Here is a 15,983-nt window from a genome sequence, read left to right as displayed (position 1 = left end):
CAGGACATGTCCTTCAACGCACATATTAAACAAATATGTAAGACTGCTTTCTTCCATTTGTGCAACATCTCTAAAGTTAGAAATATCCTGTCTCAGAGTGACGCTGAAAAACTAGTTCATGCATTTATTACTTCCAGGCTGGACGACTGTAATTCATTATTATCAGGAAGTCCTAAAAACTCCCTGAAAAGCCTTCAGTTAATCCAAAATGCTGCAGCAAGAGTCCTGACAGGGACTAGAAAGAGAGAGCAGATTTGGCTTCCTGTTAAATCCAGAATTCAAAATCCTGCTCCTCACATACAAGGTCTTAAATAATCAGGCCCCATCTTATCTTAATGACCTTGTAGCACCATATCACCCTATTAGAGCACTTCGCTCTATACTCCAATAGGTGTAGGCTGCACTGGTCACTCCACTTCATTGATATTTATATTTTAAAAAAGTGCAATACTGTAACAACTGCCACAAAAAACAAAAACTTTTGTACTGTTTAGTTTGTACTGCTGCTCATTCCTGTGCAATATCCCATCTGCCCCCCGCCCCTCACATTCCTATTTAAGATTTTCTTTATTTAATCACTAGTGTGTACATATATTTATATATACATACATATATATTTAGTCAGTTAACTGAAAATCTCTTTTTTCTTTTACTACATCTTATTATTTTGCTCTTACTATTTTTCTATTTATTTTTTATTATTTTATTTTATTTTACTTTTTTATACTGTACCATTCTGCTGTCTTCTGCTCGTCAAATACATTTCATTGCGATGTTGACCCTGTGCTAACTTGCATATGACAAATAAAACTGAAAACTGAACTGAAACTGCTGGGGGATTCCCATGATGCACTGCGTGTTTCTTCTTCACTCACTATGTGTTAACAGACCTCTCTGCACTGAATCATATCTGTTATTAATCTCTGTCTCTCTTCCACAGCATGTCTTTATCCTGTCTTCCTTCTCTCACCCCAACCAATCACAGCAGATGGCCCCGCCCCTCCCTGAGCCTGGTTCTGCTGGAGGTTTCTTCCTGTTAAAAGGGAGTTTTTCCTTCCCACTGTCGCCAAAGTGCTTGCTCATAAGGGCCATATGATTGTTGGGTTTTCTCTGTATGTATTATTGTAGGGTCTACCTTACAATATAAAGCGCTGTTGTTGTGATTTGGTGCTATATAAATAAACTGAATTGAACTGAAATATAATAGTGATGTCCAGTTGACATAAGCGGGTGTCATTACTGCTGACGTGATTAAAATTTTACAGAATTGAGATTCCCCTCCGTGAATCGCAACTTTAACGTGGTGGAGGAAAAGGCAATTTAGAAGCCCGTTATCTGAGTCAAATCGAATGTTTGTTTGACAATTTGTATTCAAATAGTCATTTACATGAATGCAGGACGTCAGGAGAGTGGTGCAGTGAGTTTGAGAGATTGTCAAGAGGACAATGATCCTAAACAGTGCAGTTAAAGCATACTTGGAAAAACATACAATGGAACACTGACAGTCCTGGAATGGCCTTCCCAGATCCTGAAGCTCATTACTGAAGCAGTGGGGGATCAAAAAAATGAACAAAAAGCAGCTAACATCCAAAGAAAAGCTTTGTCGGTGACTTGCTAGACTTCTCAACACATCTTTATCCTCAGGCCTTTCAGGACACTCCAGGGTCCTCCATATGTCGGAAAATTTGAAGCTTCCCCTGAAAATCATGATTACAGAAAAAAAGGTCTAACCAGGGAATAGTTTAGGTAAAAAGGAAATGACAAAAAAATGTGTGTGGAAATCTTTATTTTGCTGAAAATAGCAACAGTCCAAATCGCCCTGTTCACTGTTTTCATGGAATCGTTCTAGTGACGGGTACAAGATTTATTTTGAAAGACAAAATGAATATACATTGTAAGACATTAACATCATTTAGTAGTCCCAGACCAGCACACCAGTCATTACCAATGCAGAGATCCCTACATGTTTTTTCTGTCTTTGTCACTACTGTATGTTTCTGAACAAGTAACCTGACCAACATAAAAACATCTGGTTAACATGGTCCAGCACACACACACACACACACACTTGATGAGTCTGTGCTTTATGAATTTGGTCCTAATGTGTTTTGATGACCACCAGATTCTTCAGCATATCAAACGAGTTTCCATCCGGCTCCACTGAGACCACACCCTGCTCCTTGCTGTGCACCTGGAGGAAACCGTTGTGGTCCACACCCATCACCTGAACCTCTGGGCCGTCCTCACTCCAGAGACGCACCCAAGTTCCACTGAGGTCAGAACAAAGAGAGCAGTTTTTACAGTTTAAATGTGAATGTGGGGTCTAGTAAACTTAGTTAAGTTGAACAGTGGTTAAAACCCAACTCCAGAGCCACTTTACTCTTACATGAAAAACAAAACGTCATCTGTTTCAGGATTTTATGTGCCGTTTTTCTTTTACACAGTTTTGTTCATGTTATGTACTTCTGAATGCACAATGGAATATAAATTAGATTTGACTGCATTTTAGTAGTGTTTGAGGATACATGTACATGAAAGATTAAAAGTCTATTAACAGGCGAATCAGAAAAAGAAAGTCAAATATGACTGAATGAGATTTAATCACAAGATAAAGAGAACACATTTAATTACCTCAATTTGTATCCACACAAGAGATTGTTAAATATTATGTAATTTGTAATTAGAGAGATATATGACATTACAGTTTCCCTGTATTAGGGACTGGGTCAGTAAAAGCAAAAATAGGAAGTGGTATCATAAGGATACTTGATTTGAATCTGGTCAGTGCATCTCTACACTGAAAATCGCCCATTAAATCCTTGTTCCCATGTTGCTAAAAGAAAGTGTGTGATTCTAAGTAAAAGTGAAATCTTAGTTCAAAGCATCAAGAGTTGTCTATGTTACACACCTGTGGAGCCATCTCTTGTAGTACGTGGGCAGGACAGACTCTGGGCCTCCTTGCTGGAAGTTGTCAATAAGGGCCTCCAGGCAGTTGACAGTTCTCGCGATGAGCTGGGCACAGCTGAGCGGCTGCAGGCTACAGTTGTGCTGTAAGTTGTACGACTGGATCAGGTCATTGATGCACACTGTTGGGTTGCTGTTTGTCACATTAAACCCACAGCCTGTAGGGAAGAACACGTTTAAGAGATAATTACAATATTCTGAGATAACCTGGGTTTGTGCACATTCATTCATGCACAGCTCTCGAGGTTCCTCCACAGCGTTTTGATCAGGATCGTGATTTTGACTTTTACTCTGAGTCATTATTGCACCTTGATTCTTTTCCTCTTTAGCCACTATGTTGTAGAGTTGCTGCTGTACTTGAGGGATCGTTGTTATGCTAGACAATCCAATTTTGGCAAACTTTAGCTGTCAGACAGATGGCCTCACATCTGACTGCAGAATACTTTGCTGTTTTACAGTTAAATATGATATCTCATGGTGGACTGCAGCAAAAGCCCAAACCATCACCTCCCCACGCTGTGCTAACAGAATTCGTGTTACTATAAAAGGACATTGTTCCAGAAATCTTCTGGTTTATTCAGATGCAAACCCAAGCCATGCTACCAAGTTCATTTTTGAGAAAAGAGGCTTTCCTCCAAACAAGCCAAACAATTTCAGTCCAATCGTACCATCGTGAACTTTAACATTTAACATGCACCAATGAGTGAACACACTATAAGCAATTTCAGGCCCAAGGTGAGGACGCAAAAATGTTTAACTGGATAGAATGTGTGATATGTGAATATACAGCAGAAATGTAGGTATAAATTCTGCTGCTTGTTTTCTATGGTCACCAATGCCTCGTGTACGTTATTTTCATGCCGTTTTATTAAACAGATTATAATTTCTTTGCAAAAACAAATTCCTTAAAGCAGAGATGAGAATACAACAGAGCTTTATCTAACACCACTGATCTGCAGTGACTTTGGTGCAGAAATGAGGGGGTCATTCAGGCATTGTTTATAAAAGATGAACTCCAAGAAGCTAGAATAGTGGTGTTTTGGTACAATAGGAGCAAAGGGCCAGCATACCAATGTATTCCCTGATAAAACCTTACTATCCGTTCTGCTAGAATTGTAACATTTTATTCTTTAACTGACTTTGCATTGTGTCAGCTGTGACAACCGGGGATGCCCCATCCTCATTTTAGATTTGGACAGAAGTTGCAAAAAACAAAAAAAACAAAACAAGGATGTGAACGGTGTGTACTGGGCAGCTAGTGTAAACTCCTTGCAGTGTCTAACAAATAAATCAACCAAGCTGTGAGGACCAAAGAAACCACATAAACAGGAATGGCTATTTCCAGCCAAACCAGTTTGAAAATGATCGGCAAAGACCATAAGACACACACGCACACACAGCAGCAGGGAAGTAAGCGAAGAAATGAAAGAAAAAGCAACAGAAAGGTGGAGAAGGGAACTCTGAAGAAAAAGGAGCGCGGCCAGACTCTACCTGCTTTGCCCACAACGCCGCCCCCTTATGCTGATGCTGGGGGCAGTACCCCCACTGTTCCAAGTAAAGACTGGCGTCCTGGATCTAGATGAGGCTTCGGATCGGAAGGCAAATGCTACACTTCACAGGGAAGTGACAGAAATGGCAGACACAGCGGTAAAGGTGGTAATTCAATCGACTTGGCAGGTGAATGAACTGAAGCAGGCCATTGCTGAGCTTACCTTGAAACAAGAAGGATCACTTAGCACCGGGAGTTCACCAGTGCCCTCGGACTGCACACCAAAAAGATTATCCACGAAGCACAAACCAGTGCCAGCACGCCCTCCATGCCATCGACAGGCTGCATATTAAGACACACTTCCGAGGAGGGTCAGCCCTACAGGAGGACTCAGATTGGAGGACGAGATCCAAGACAAGTGGAAAATTGGAGGAGGATCCACACGACTTGAAGGAAACAACCAACAACCCAGATTCAGGGTACACTAGTGGGAGACTTCACAGGGGTATTCACTCCTCCACCAATGAGTGGTGCAGAGGGGTCCCAGCTCACATTTGAGAGATCTCCACCCCAGACTCGTAGGATGTGACCGAGATCAAGGCGGGGAATCAATACCAATAACCCAACTGCCACTACGAGTAGTAGATGGAAGAGGCCTGCTGTATGTTCCATTCCCCAAAGAGACATTGAGGCCTACCTTCCAAATTTCCCCCAGTGGGAGGAGGAGCCTCAGACTGGATTACCACCCTAGAGGGAGAGACGATGGGAGACACCTACGGAGGTGGAGACCTCAGGGCCTTGCTGAGTAAGTTGGAGGGGAGAGACACCACACGTAAACTACTAAAGGAAGCCAGCATCGGGTCATGAGAAGGATACGCTATACTATTCAACCTGTAATGGGATCACCTCTGGGAGTTCTAAGGAAGGAATACCCAACTGACAGACTATCGGAGACATAAAAAAGGAAATAACACAAAGGGATGCTGGAGTGCTTAAAATGGGCTGCCACCCTGTAGGAAAGGCATACAAGGTGCACGACATAACTCCAATAATGCAATCCAGGCAGTCTGTAGTGTGTGAAGGTCCTCTCCAATGCCAAATCAGGCACAACAGGGCCTCAGGAGCCTTATCCCTCTTTTCCAAACCCATTCACAGGCAGAGGAGCAGGAATGTCCAACCAGAGACAGTATGAAGGAGCACCAAGGCCAAGGTTCCCCAATCAGATGCCATCCTAGGTCTGGGATCTGGAACAGTATTGATGGGACCCAAACGCCGACTCAGGCCACAGTATGTGTCTGTCCGATCCTGACCTAAATGACTGGATTGGATATCGGGGGGAAATAAAAAAATTTAATTTAATAAAATTTAAAAATGTAATAAAAATTTAAAGAATGGACTCTGGAGGTCTCATGATGGAAGAATAGTAGCTGAAACTATACCACCTGCTACTGAAACAAGCACATGGGCTTGCCCATGAAGGAAAGAAGAGGACCCAGACGAACACTGAAACCTGCTGGTGGGACCCCCACATGACCGCATTTGTAGTCAACTAGGTCACGGGCTGTCACACATGCAATGAGCACAACCCAAGGGCGCCCTACAAATGCCCAGTGGTAAGGTTTCCAGTCTCAGTGGCTCCACTTCAAGATATCACAATTGACTTCACTGATGTGGGAGTGGGTCAGGTACTTGCTGGTGATGGTGGAAAAGTTCACAAGCTGGGTGGAAGCAGTATCATGCAAAAATGAATCAGCGCAGACTGTAGTGAAGTGGCTGAAAAACAAGTTAATACCCTGGTCTGGGGTCCCAAGGAGCATATGCTCCGATGATGCCTCGCATTTCTCAAATAAAGAACTGGCAGGGGTAGAAAAGGCTCGAGGTATAACACAGTTTCAGGGCCGTTTGCTATCCTGCCTCACAAAGGCTGGTGGAAAGGGCAAATAAGACTCTGAAGAGAAAGATTCTTGATTTATCTTATGGAACTAGACTGATGTGGCTGGACTCTCTCCCCATTGCTCTCATGTCAATGAGAACCTCCCCAGGTGCCCTGGCCCACCATGAGAGGGAGGTCATATGCTCTCTCTGGATGTCTGGCAGGTGAGTCGTGATGAACATACGACAGCGTTGACTAAACTGACCAGAGTTTTGTCTAAGCAGGTGCAATGAGCAGTAAAGGTTGGTGAGTGGGCATGGGTGAAAGTTCACAAGAGAAAGTGGCTTGAACCCAGGACTGGACCCTATGAGGTGATTCAATGTATAACCCATGCAGTCCAGGTAACGGTAAAGCTGGAGCTAATTGGTACCACCTGACACACTGTGTACCTGCACAACCACCCTCGCGAACTTTGGCCGAGGTGAGGACTAATCTGGCAGAAACCGGCGACAGACAGCCGACAGAAACGCGTAAACCACTGCATGTCCTTGTTAGTATAAATAGCGTGCTTTCTAGCTATTCCACTTTCCTGTGATTGTTGTTGTATTCCACGTGCTAGACGGCTATTGGATAGGTTGATCGTAGCTGTTTTGTCTAAGGAGAAGAACTCTACATCGTAACAGTTGCCATTGTTCCGAGTGGAGGAGGAGTCAGAGGGTGACGAGGAAGAGTAGGTGTAACAGGAGGGAGTAAAGGCCTCTGAGGGCAAAAGCAAGTGTAGTGTTGAAGGTTGAAGCTCCAGGGCACCACAGATGCCCTGTCCAATGGAAAGGGGAAGACAATGTGTGAGATAAAGGTTTACACCTTAACAGGTGTAAGAGGAGGGACTATTTAGTGTTATAGTGAACAGCTTAAGAATTTAGATGTCTAGACAGTGTTTAGTTAGATGGCGACAGTGAAGAAGCTTCAAGGTGAAGGGACACAAAGTCCTATGATAAGGTGGGTCATCGGGACGCGTGAGACAAAAACAATATCCAGTATCTCAGCCAGGGTGGCCTTCATGCTAACTAAGACGTGAGAAGTGATTAGGTGAAAGGTGAGAGGGAAAAACATCTAGTACCCGTGTAGCAGAGTAGGGGCCTTCCCTTTTAGGTGCTGCTCTTCAGGATTGGATGAGACGGAGTGCTGAGAGGCTGGGACCACCTCGGGGCACCAACGAAGGCAGAATAAATGTAAACTAGGATTTCTCCTCATCAGTTTTAACCAATCAGACGCCCATTCTCATATAAAACTTTGTATACTGCTACGTTAAGGTACTCTCTTACGTTAACAAGTTTAAAATGAGTATGTTAGTTTAGCCATGTGAGGAACGGCTTCATGTTGATATGAGTGATATGTGTCCGTTGAACCGTGCAGATTGTCACCTATGAGCAGATGAAAAGTTGATCCCAGTACTGTGGAAGTCACCAGCACTCCTCCGAGCTTCATCAGGTTACCGTAGTAGATGTCATTGGGCCACTTCACCCTCAGATCTATGTCCTACAGGAGGTTAAACGTCATCTATCTTACATGTACTTTAATACCAACACAATGACCTTTATTATACTTCAAAATGTGTGAAAATAGTCTAATAACATTTCCATGTGATTAACAAGGTTATGGTACCAAGTAATTGCATGTTAATGACCATGCTTGGATATGTTAGAGAGAAATTTCCATTATGAGGTAAATACTAGGCTGTCTTCATGCATGCTCTCCCAAAAGGTTGATTCTGTCCGTCTGGATGTTTTCAGTGGGAGAAATGTTTCATCATCAGGTGACTTCTTCAGTCTCAGCTGACTGCAGGTTTCCAACCTTATAAACAGGACATTTGCACAAGGACTGAAACTAGCACCACTGAATGAACGATGGGCTGGGAGGTCAGTTCCTTGATCAACCTACGCATACGGATCAGTATTTAAGGTTTGACTCTCATCATCCACTGGAGCACAAACTGGGTGTCATCAGGACGCTAAGTGAAAACCCGTAGTGATCCCGTACATGTCAGGAGTATCTTCCAAACACCGACACAAACAGAGTAACATAGTGTACGCTGTTAAGTGCAGGAGGATTGGCAGGATTTATACATCGGGGAAACAAAACAACCTCTGGCTAAGAGGATGGCACAACACAGAAGAGCCACCTCGTCAGGCCAGGACTCTGCAGTCTATTTACACCTACAGGCCAGTGGACACTCTTTCAATGATGAGGATGTAACATCCAGGACAGGGAGGAACGCTGGTTTGAGGGCGGAGTCAAGGAGGCCATTTACGTGAAAAGGGAAAGACCATCTCTGAATGGAGGAGGGGCCTAAGGGTACATCTGTCACCATCTTACAAAGCTGTGATTGCAGCCATTCCCCAACTCTCTGTGAGTGGGACTCATGGACATTGATCAGTGGTTGTTGATCAATGGTCATGAGAATTTACATATTGATGATTATAAACTGACCTCCCAGCCCATTGTTCCTTCAGTGGGCTGGTTTCAGTCATTATGCAAATGTCCTGTTTATAAGATTGAAACCTGCAGTCAGCTGAGACTGAAGAAGTCGCCTGGATGATGACGAAACGTTTCTCCCACTGAAAACGTCCAGATGAACAGAATCAACTTTTGGGTAAATACTAGGCTAATGATGGGGGAACAAACACAGGGTATATGAGGAAAAACCTAAAAAAATGAATAAAATAAAACTTACAGTAAGGGCACAATCATCTTTTAGAACAATAGAAGAACATCTAAGCAGGAAAAAGGCCCTAACGCTGCAGTGCTTCGAATAAAATGCTTTTAATACAGTGACATTAACTGGTAGTAATGCTGTAATAAGAACATGGACTGCTAAACAGTTGGATGTCTTAATGTTATTATGGAGATATCGGGATACCTGATATCCAGGAAGTGAGCAAACAGCCTCCACTACAGCAAGAGCAACCAGGTGCTGCAGGAAGGGAATCCTCTGTCCGAGCTTGGAGTTCAGCTCAATCTGGACATTCAGAGTGAACATGGCACAACCCAGAGGGCTGAGCCAGGCATTCCTTCCCCGACCTACAGCACAAAACACAAGCAGCAAGTTTTACCAAACACCTAAAGCATACTGTGAAATAGACTACCAGTCAGAAGTTTGAACAAAGCTTCTCATTTAATGTTTTTCTTTAGTTTCATACTGTTTACATCGTAGATTCTAACTGAAGGCATCATGAATGAACACATATGTAATTATGCAGTAATCAACAAGTGTGAAATAACTCTCAAAGCCAGCCTTTGCTTTGATTACTGCTTTGCTCACTCGTGGCGTTCTCTCCATGAGGTCGTCGCCTGAAATGGTTTTCCAACGGTCTTGGAGTTCCCAGAGATGCTGAGCACCTGTTGGCCTGTTTGCCTTCACTCTGCGCTCCATCTCATCCCAAACCATCTCCACTGGGTTTAGGTCAGGTGACTGTGGAGGCCAGGCCATCTGGCACAGACATCACTCTCCTTCTTGGTCAAACAGCCCTCACACAGCCTGGAGGTGTGTTTGGGGTCATTTTACTGTTGAGGAGTAAATGATGGGATGGCATGTGGCTGCAGGATGCTGTGGTAGCCAGTTTGCCTTCATTGATGCCTTTCCTTAGTTCCTTAGTCACAAAGGCCTGATTCACACAGTCTCCTCTGAACATGTAGAGATGTGTCTGCTGCTGGAGCTCTGTGTGGCATCTATCTGGGCTCTGATCTGAGCTGCTGCTTGTGATTGTAATTTCTGAGGCTGGTGACTCGGGTGAATGTATCCTCAGCAGCAGAGGAGACTCTTGGTCTTCCTTTACTGGGGCGATCCTCATGTGAGCCAGTTTCATCGTAGTCTTGATGTTTTTGCGACTCCACTTGGGGACACATTCAGTGTTTTAGCAATTTTCCGACTGACTGACCTTCAGCTCTTAAAGTAATGATGGGCTGTTGTTTCTCTTTACTTAGCTGATTGGTTCTTGCCATAATATGAATTCTAGCAGTTGTCAAATAGGCCTGTCAGCTGTGCACCAACCTGACTGCTGCACAACACAACAGATGGTCCCAACGTCATTAAGAACAAAGCAAAGGGTTACTTTAAATGTCTTATATTTTAGATTCCTCAGAGTTATTTATACATTTTCTCTTTGCTGCATTATTCCATATATCTAGCTTCATATATTTGATGTCTTCAGTTTGTATCTACAATGTGGAAGCAGTAAAAATAAAGAAAAACCATTAAATAAGAGGGTGTGTCCAAATGTGGACTGGTAGTGTACGTACAAAATGAAAATAAAAAATGAATGCACTGACCTCTTCCCTGGCTTTGTTGAGTAGCTACTACTATTAAACCCATGTCTCTTGGTAAGTGTACAGTCAGCCTGAGGAGAGACAGAAATGTGTCAAAGTGTCTCTGTGGGACATGTTTCAAAAATTCTCTTATGAAGTGAGACACACAGAGCAGCGAGTTCCAACGTGTTTATTTTACTCGCAAGGAAGCAAAAGTAACACAGTGAACGTGTAACGAATGCAACTGCTCACCGGGGCAAACCTGCGAGTTTCATCTATACACTTCTTACTGTCACGGCCAGGGGATCAGCAGGCCGCTGACTAGTAGCGGTCTCTTTCTCTCTCGCCAGGGCGGAACTCATGGCGGGTTCACGCCCTCGGCCCACGCCCCTCTGAAGAGGAAACACCTGGGCCTCATCAGTGCAGCCAGCATTTAAGCCAGGGAGTGGCTTCTACTCATCGCTGGATCGTTGTGTGTGACTCGCGTCAGTGCAGCCCAGCTCTGAGCAAGTTCTCTTTTGCTTCCCTGCGCAAAACCTCTAACGTGTTTCCTTGTGTACATAGATCCCCTGGACCCGACCCTGCATTCCCCGAGTGGATTCCTGTTTTTTTGTGAGTGTTTGGAGAGAGACTGGTCACGATAGGAGAGAGTCAGAAGAGGAGCAAGTGTCTTTTCCCTACCTGGATTTCTCCGGAGCCTTTTCCCTGTCACCGCTTTGTATATAGCACTACCCCTGTACTATTTGTATATACACCTGGTGGAACTGTAATAAATACCAACTGTGCCTCTGTCCTGCGTGTGAGTCCTCAAGCAAACCGTGACACTTCCAGTGTTATCCTGGGAACAGATGTGTGTGACGCTCTTACAGAAAAACAGTTACAGTACTGATTCCAACTGCTTTGGATAACACAGCAGAGGAGCCACAGCAGGCCCGTGCACAGAGACACGTTTCTTCAGCTTACTGTAAAGAGTGTTGTATAGCTTTAATCATTTTCTATAAGACCATCGGTGAAAGTGATATTCTTTGTCACACTAATGATTAATTCTCTTAATTCAGTCTCTCTACTAAATCCAACAATCTCACTAAATATGTGTTTATTTTTCCCAACCTGGCCACTCCAAACTGAGATCCAGGACAGTGACCAAGAAGAATCCAATAACGTAAGTTAACTAATCATTTATATCAGCGGTCCCCAACCTTTTTTGTGCCACAGACCGGTTTATGTCTGACAATATTTTCATGGACTGGTCTTTAAGGTTTCGCGGATACATACAAGAAAAAAAAAAAACAGTACCGGTACCAAAAACAAAGAAGATTTATTCATAACACATAGGAAAGGACCCAAAGAAACCGAGTTAACGATAAAAATGATAAAAAATAATGATAAAAACCAATAAAATCCCTGAAAACCATAAATTTCACACCCGAGTGTCAACTCTCGCAGCCCGGTACCAAATGCCTCACGGACCGGTCCGTAGCCCAGGGGTTGGGGACCGCTGATTTATATGATGAAGGAATGATGCAAAATACTTTGTGCATGTCTACTTTAGATAAGTCTGATTAGATATAGATAAGAGCACTATATGAATGTGTGTGTGATTAGGAGAATGAGACTTGGACTCAATTTAGCAGAAATGTGCTGCAGGAGAACCACGTCAATACAAGAGGATACAGTTAAAACAGTTTTAACAGACAGAAATAAATAAAAGCAAGTTTGCACAGGTAGGTTCAGTTTTTAGGTCCAGTAGGAGAAAAACAGACCATGTGACCATGAAGGGGACTGGACATGGTCAACAAATCTTGAACTGAAGCCTAAATTTCCAGTCCTATCTATGCTCTACACTCGTGCTTCCCTTCACCGTTCAAATGAAAGTCAGAATTTCAAATTTGAAAAGCACAGCCTTCCTCAGAGTGTCAGTTTGCCTAGTCAGGGATTTGTTTTAAACAGCTCTCCTTAACCATGTGTCCATTACTGTTGGCTACAGTTCACACCAAACACTGTTATGTATCTGGTGGCTGGGCCTTAGTCCATGGGGCCCGGCCGGGCACAGCCCAAAAAAGGGAGATGGGCCCATCCTCCTGTAGGCCCACCACTCGCAGGAGGCACCGTGGGGGTCAGGGGCAATGTGTGTTGGAGGACGGCCCGGAGTGAGGCCCTGGCAGACCGATCCCCGGCTACCAAGAGTAGCAATTAGGAGATGGAATGCATGTATGTACAGTTGTGGTCAAAAGTTTACATACACTTGTAAAGAATATAATGGCTCTACTGAGTGTCCCGTTATTTCTCAAACTCTGATTTTTCTCTGATAGAGTGATTGGAACAGATACTTCTTTGTCACAAAAAACATTCATGAAGTTTGGTTCTTTTATGACTTTATTATGGGTTAACAGAAAAAAGTGATCACATCTGCTGGGTCAAAAATATACATACAGCAACATGAATTAGCAATTTTGGTGACTTAGAAAGTTGTCAGTGAACTGAGCTTCATAGCATGGCCTCTTAACTTCTTGTGAGTGATTATGAGTGACTACAGCTGGTGACTTCTCTTAGGCCAGTTAAATAGGGCTCATTGGATACAAACACCCACAAACGCTACAATGGGAAAGTCAAAGGAGCTCAGCATGGATCTGAAAAAGCGAATTATTGACTTAAACAAGTCAGGAAAGTCACTTGGGGCCATTTCAAAGCAGCTGCATGTCCCAAGAGCAACAGTGCAAACAATTGTTTGTAAGTATAAAGTGCATGGCACTGTTTCGTCATTGCCAAGATCAGGAAGAAAACGCAAGCTATCACCTGCTGCTGAGAGAAAATTGGTCAGGAGGGTGAAGAGTAGAGCTGGGCGATATAAGATTTTTTCATATCACGATATGTTTTTTTAATTTCAGGCGATAACGATATATATCACGATATAAGCCAAATAACTATATTTGTAAGATTTAAATGTGCCGTTGCTCACAAGTAAAATGTGAAATAATCAGCAGCTTGTTTTGATTTAAATATTTATTTCCCATAATAAGTTCAACAGGGTAGATGCACTTAAGGAACACGAGACTTTTTCAGATAAATAAAGGCAAATATTGCAAACTACACAAGAGGCAGCCGCCAAAGCGTTTAAGTTTCAAAATAGAACAAACAAAACAGACTACTAAATTGTCAATTCCACTTAGAAACAAAATATTAATTCTAAAAATAAATCTTAGTTTGTTTTACAGAAGAACAGACAAAATTGACTAACTTTTGTCAATATCAAATAAACTGAGAACTAAAAGGAAATTCTCAATCTCTCCTTGTTGTATAGCTGAGCTTTTCAAACAGTTTTAACAGTTACTTTAGTCTGACAAAAGCCGAATGACGAATTAGCGCTTCCAGTCAGAGATTGAGCTGCACCGCTTTATTGTATTTCCAGACTTGCTTTCGGCACATTTACAGTGCGCGCTACTCTGTTTTTTGTCATACTTGAAATAGCTGAAATACCTTCACACTACAGAACTTCTATGGCTCTTCCGTTCGACAATCTCTCCGGCGTTGGAGCCATCATCTGTTTTCTCTTCGGTAACCTTCGGTCACGCTCTCGGTTGATTTTTCTCTAGTCGGCACACTCGTTTCCTCCATTACCCGGGCGGCACGGCGGCTGGCTGCTTCCCAAACAAATACACATGTGCGGCTTGGCACTTGTGCTGTACGTAACAAGTCACGTGACGTGACGCTGCGGCTGTGATTGGTTCGGCTCTGCGCTACTTAATTTGGATTGGCTGTTCTTTTTTTTTTTTTTAAGAGGACAAGAGTGGTGAGGCCTATCGCAATAGTTTAATTTTTCTATCGAGAAAAAGTTATTTCGCAATACATATCGTTATCGTTCTATCGCCCAGCTCTAGTGAAGAGTCAACTGAGAATCAAGAATTAGAAGCTGCTGGAACACAGGTGTCATTGTCCACAGTCAAACGTGTTTTGCATCTCCATGGACTAAGAGGCTGCTGTGCAAGAAGGAAGCCCTCGCTCCAAAAGCAGCACCTTAAGGCTCGACTGAAGTTTGCTGCTGATCACGTGGACAAAGATAAGACCTTCTGGAGGAAAGTTCTGTGGTCAGACGAAACAAAAATCGAGCTTTTTGGCCACAATGCCCAGCAATATGTTTGGAGGAAAAAAGGTGAGGCCTTTAACCCCAAGAACACCATGCCTACAATCAAGCATGGTGGTGGGAGTATTATGCTGTGGGGCTGTTTTGCTGCCAATGGAACTGGTGCTTTAGAGAGAGTAAATGGGATAATGAAGAAGGAGGATTACCTTCACATTCTTCAACATAACCTAAAATCATCAGCAAGAAGGTTGGGTATTGGGCGCAGTTGGGTGTTCCAACAGGACAATGACCCCAAACACACATCAGAAGTGGTAAAGGAATGGCTAAATCAGGTTAGAATAAGGGTTTTAGAATGGCCTTCCCAAAGTCCTGACTTAAACCCCATTGAAAACATGTGGACAATGCTGAAGAAACAAGTCCATGTCAGAAAGCCATCAAATTTAACTGAACTGCACCAATTCTGTCAAGAGGAGTGGTCAAAGATTCAACCAGAAACTTGCCAGAAGCTTGTGGATGGCTACCAAAAGCGCCTAATTGAAGTGAAAATGGCTAAGGGACATGTAGCCAAATATTAGCACTGCTGTATGTATATTTTTGACCCAGCAGATGTGATCACTTTTTTCCGTTAACCCATAATAAAGTCATAAAAGAACCAAACTTCATGAATGTTTTTTGTGACAAAGAAGTATCTGTTCCAATCACTCTATCAGAGAAAAATCTATTTTATAAATAACGGGACACTCGGTAGAGCCATTATATTATATTCTTTACAAGTGTATGTAAACTTTTGACCACAAGTGTATGTATGTATGAATGACATAATGCTTTTAGACTATAAGTCACATTGAACAACACATCAATAAAAAACGTAATCTATGACACATTTATTGCCTTTATCTAGCTGTCATCAATCTTCAGTTAAATGCACAAGCATGTGTTTGGACTGTGTGAGGAAGCCAGAGCAACTAGAGAGGAGACTCAAACGCACCAGGACAGCAGGCTAGCCAGCAGCCTTCCTGCTGGGAGGTGCTACTGCTCACCACTGCACCACCATGCTGCCCAGAAGTCTTGTAATTTGGGCTGGTGACAAATAAAAATAACACTTTTCTTCTCTGAGTTTCACTGTTGTTTCACGGACCCGAGCACTTTTTTCTATGCTCTTCGTATGTTTGTATCATTTCAATACTTGGGGTTAGTATACTGCCATTACATTTGGTATGTAAACTGGAGCAAGCGGGGCTCGACCACACCAACCTTCTGATTAGCAGGTG

At 43.0% G+C, this 15,983-nt stretch overlaps 1 protein-coding gene across 1 annotated transcript in view; it reads right to left on the bottom strand.

Annotated features, from left to right (window-relative positions):
* Positions 1 to 1,769: 1,769 nt before the first annotated feature.
* The window catches only part of hlcs (holocarboxylase synthetase (biotin-(proprionyl-CoA-carboxylase (ATP-hydrolysing)) ligase)), a 46,866-nt gene continuing 32,652 nt past the window's right edge, over positions 1,770 to 15,983 (bottom strand). Inside the window, exons 7-11 of the mRNA XM_084941325.1 lie at positions 10,656 to 10,723; positions 9,247 to 9,407; positions 7,751 to 7,865; positions 2,909 to 3,122; positions 1,770 to 2,270 (exon numbers count right to left, since the gene is read on the bottom strand). Coding sequence (XP_084797451.1) covers positions 2,099 to 2,270; positions 2,909 to 3,122; positions 7,751 to 7,865; positions 9,247 to 9,407; positions 10,656 to 10,723 — 730 coding nt within the window. The 3' untranslated portion in view covers positions 1,770 to 2,098. The remainder of the gene's footprint in view (positions 2,271 to 2,908; positions 3,123 to 7,750; positions 7,866 to 9,246; positions 9,408 to 10,655; positions 10,724 to 15,983) is intronic.

Source organism: Perissodus microlepis, chromosome 10 (assembly GCF_051167445.1).
Source record: "Perissodus microlepis isolate ML-2025 ecotype Zambia chromosome 10, ASM5116744v1, whole genome shotgun sequence".
In the NCBI taxonomy this organism is placed as follows: Eukaryota; Metazoa; Chordata; class Actinopteri; order Cichliformes; family Cichlidae; genus Perissodus; species Perissodus microlepis.
Note: the sequence above shows the minus strand (reverse complement) of the source record. Positions and strands in the feature narration are given on the sequence as shown.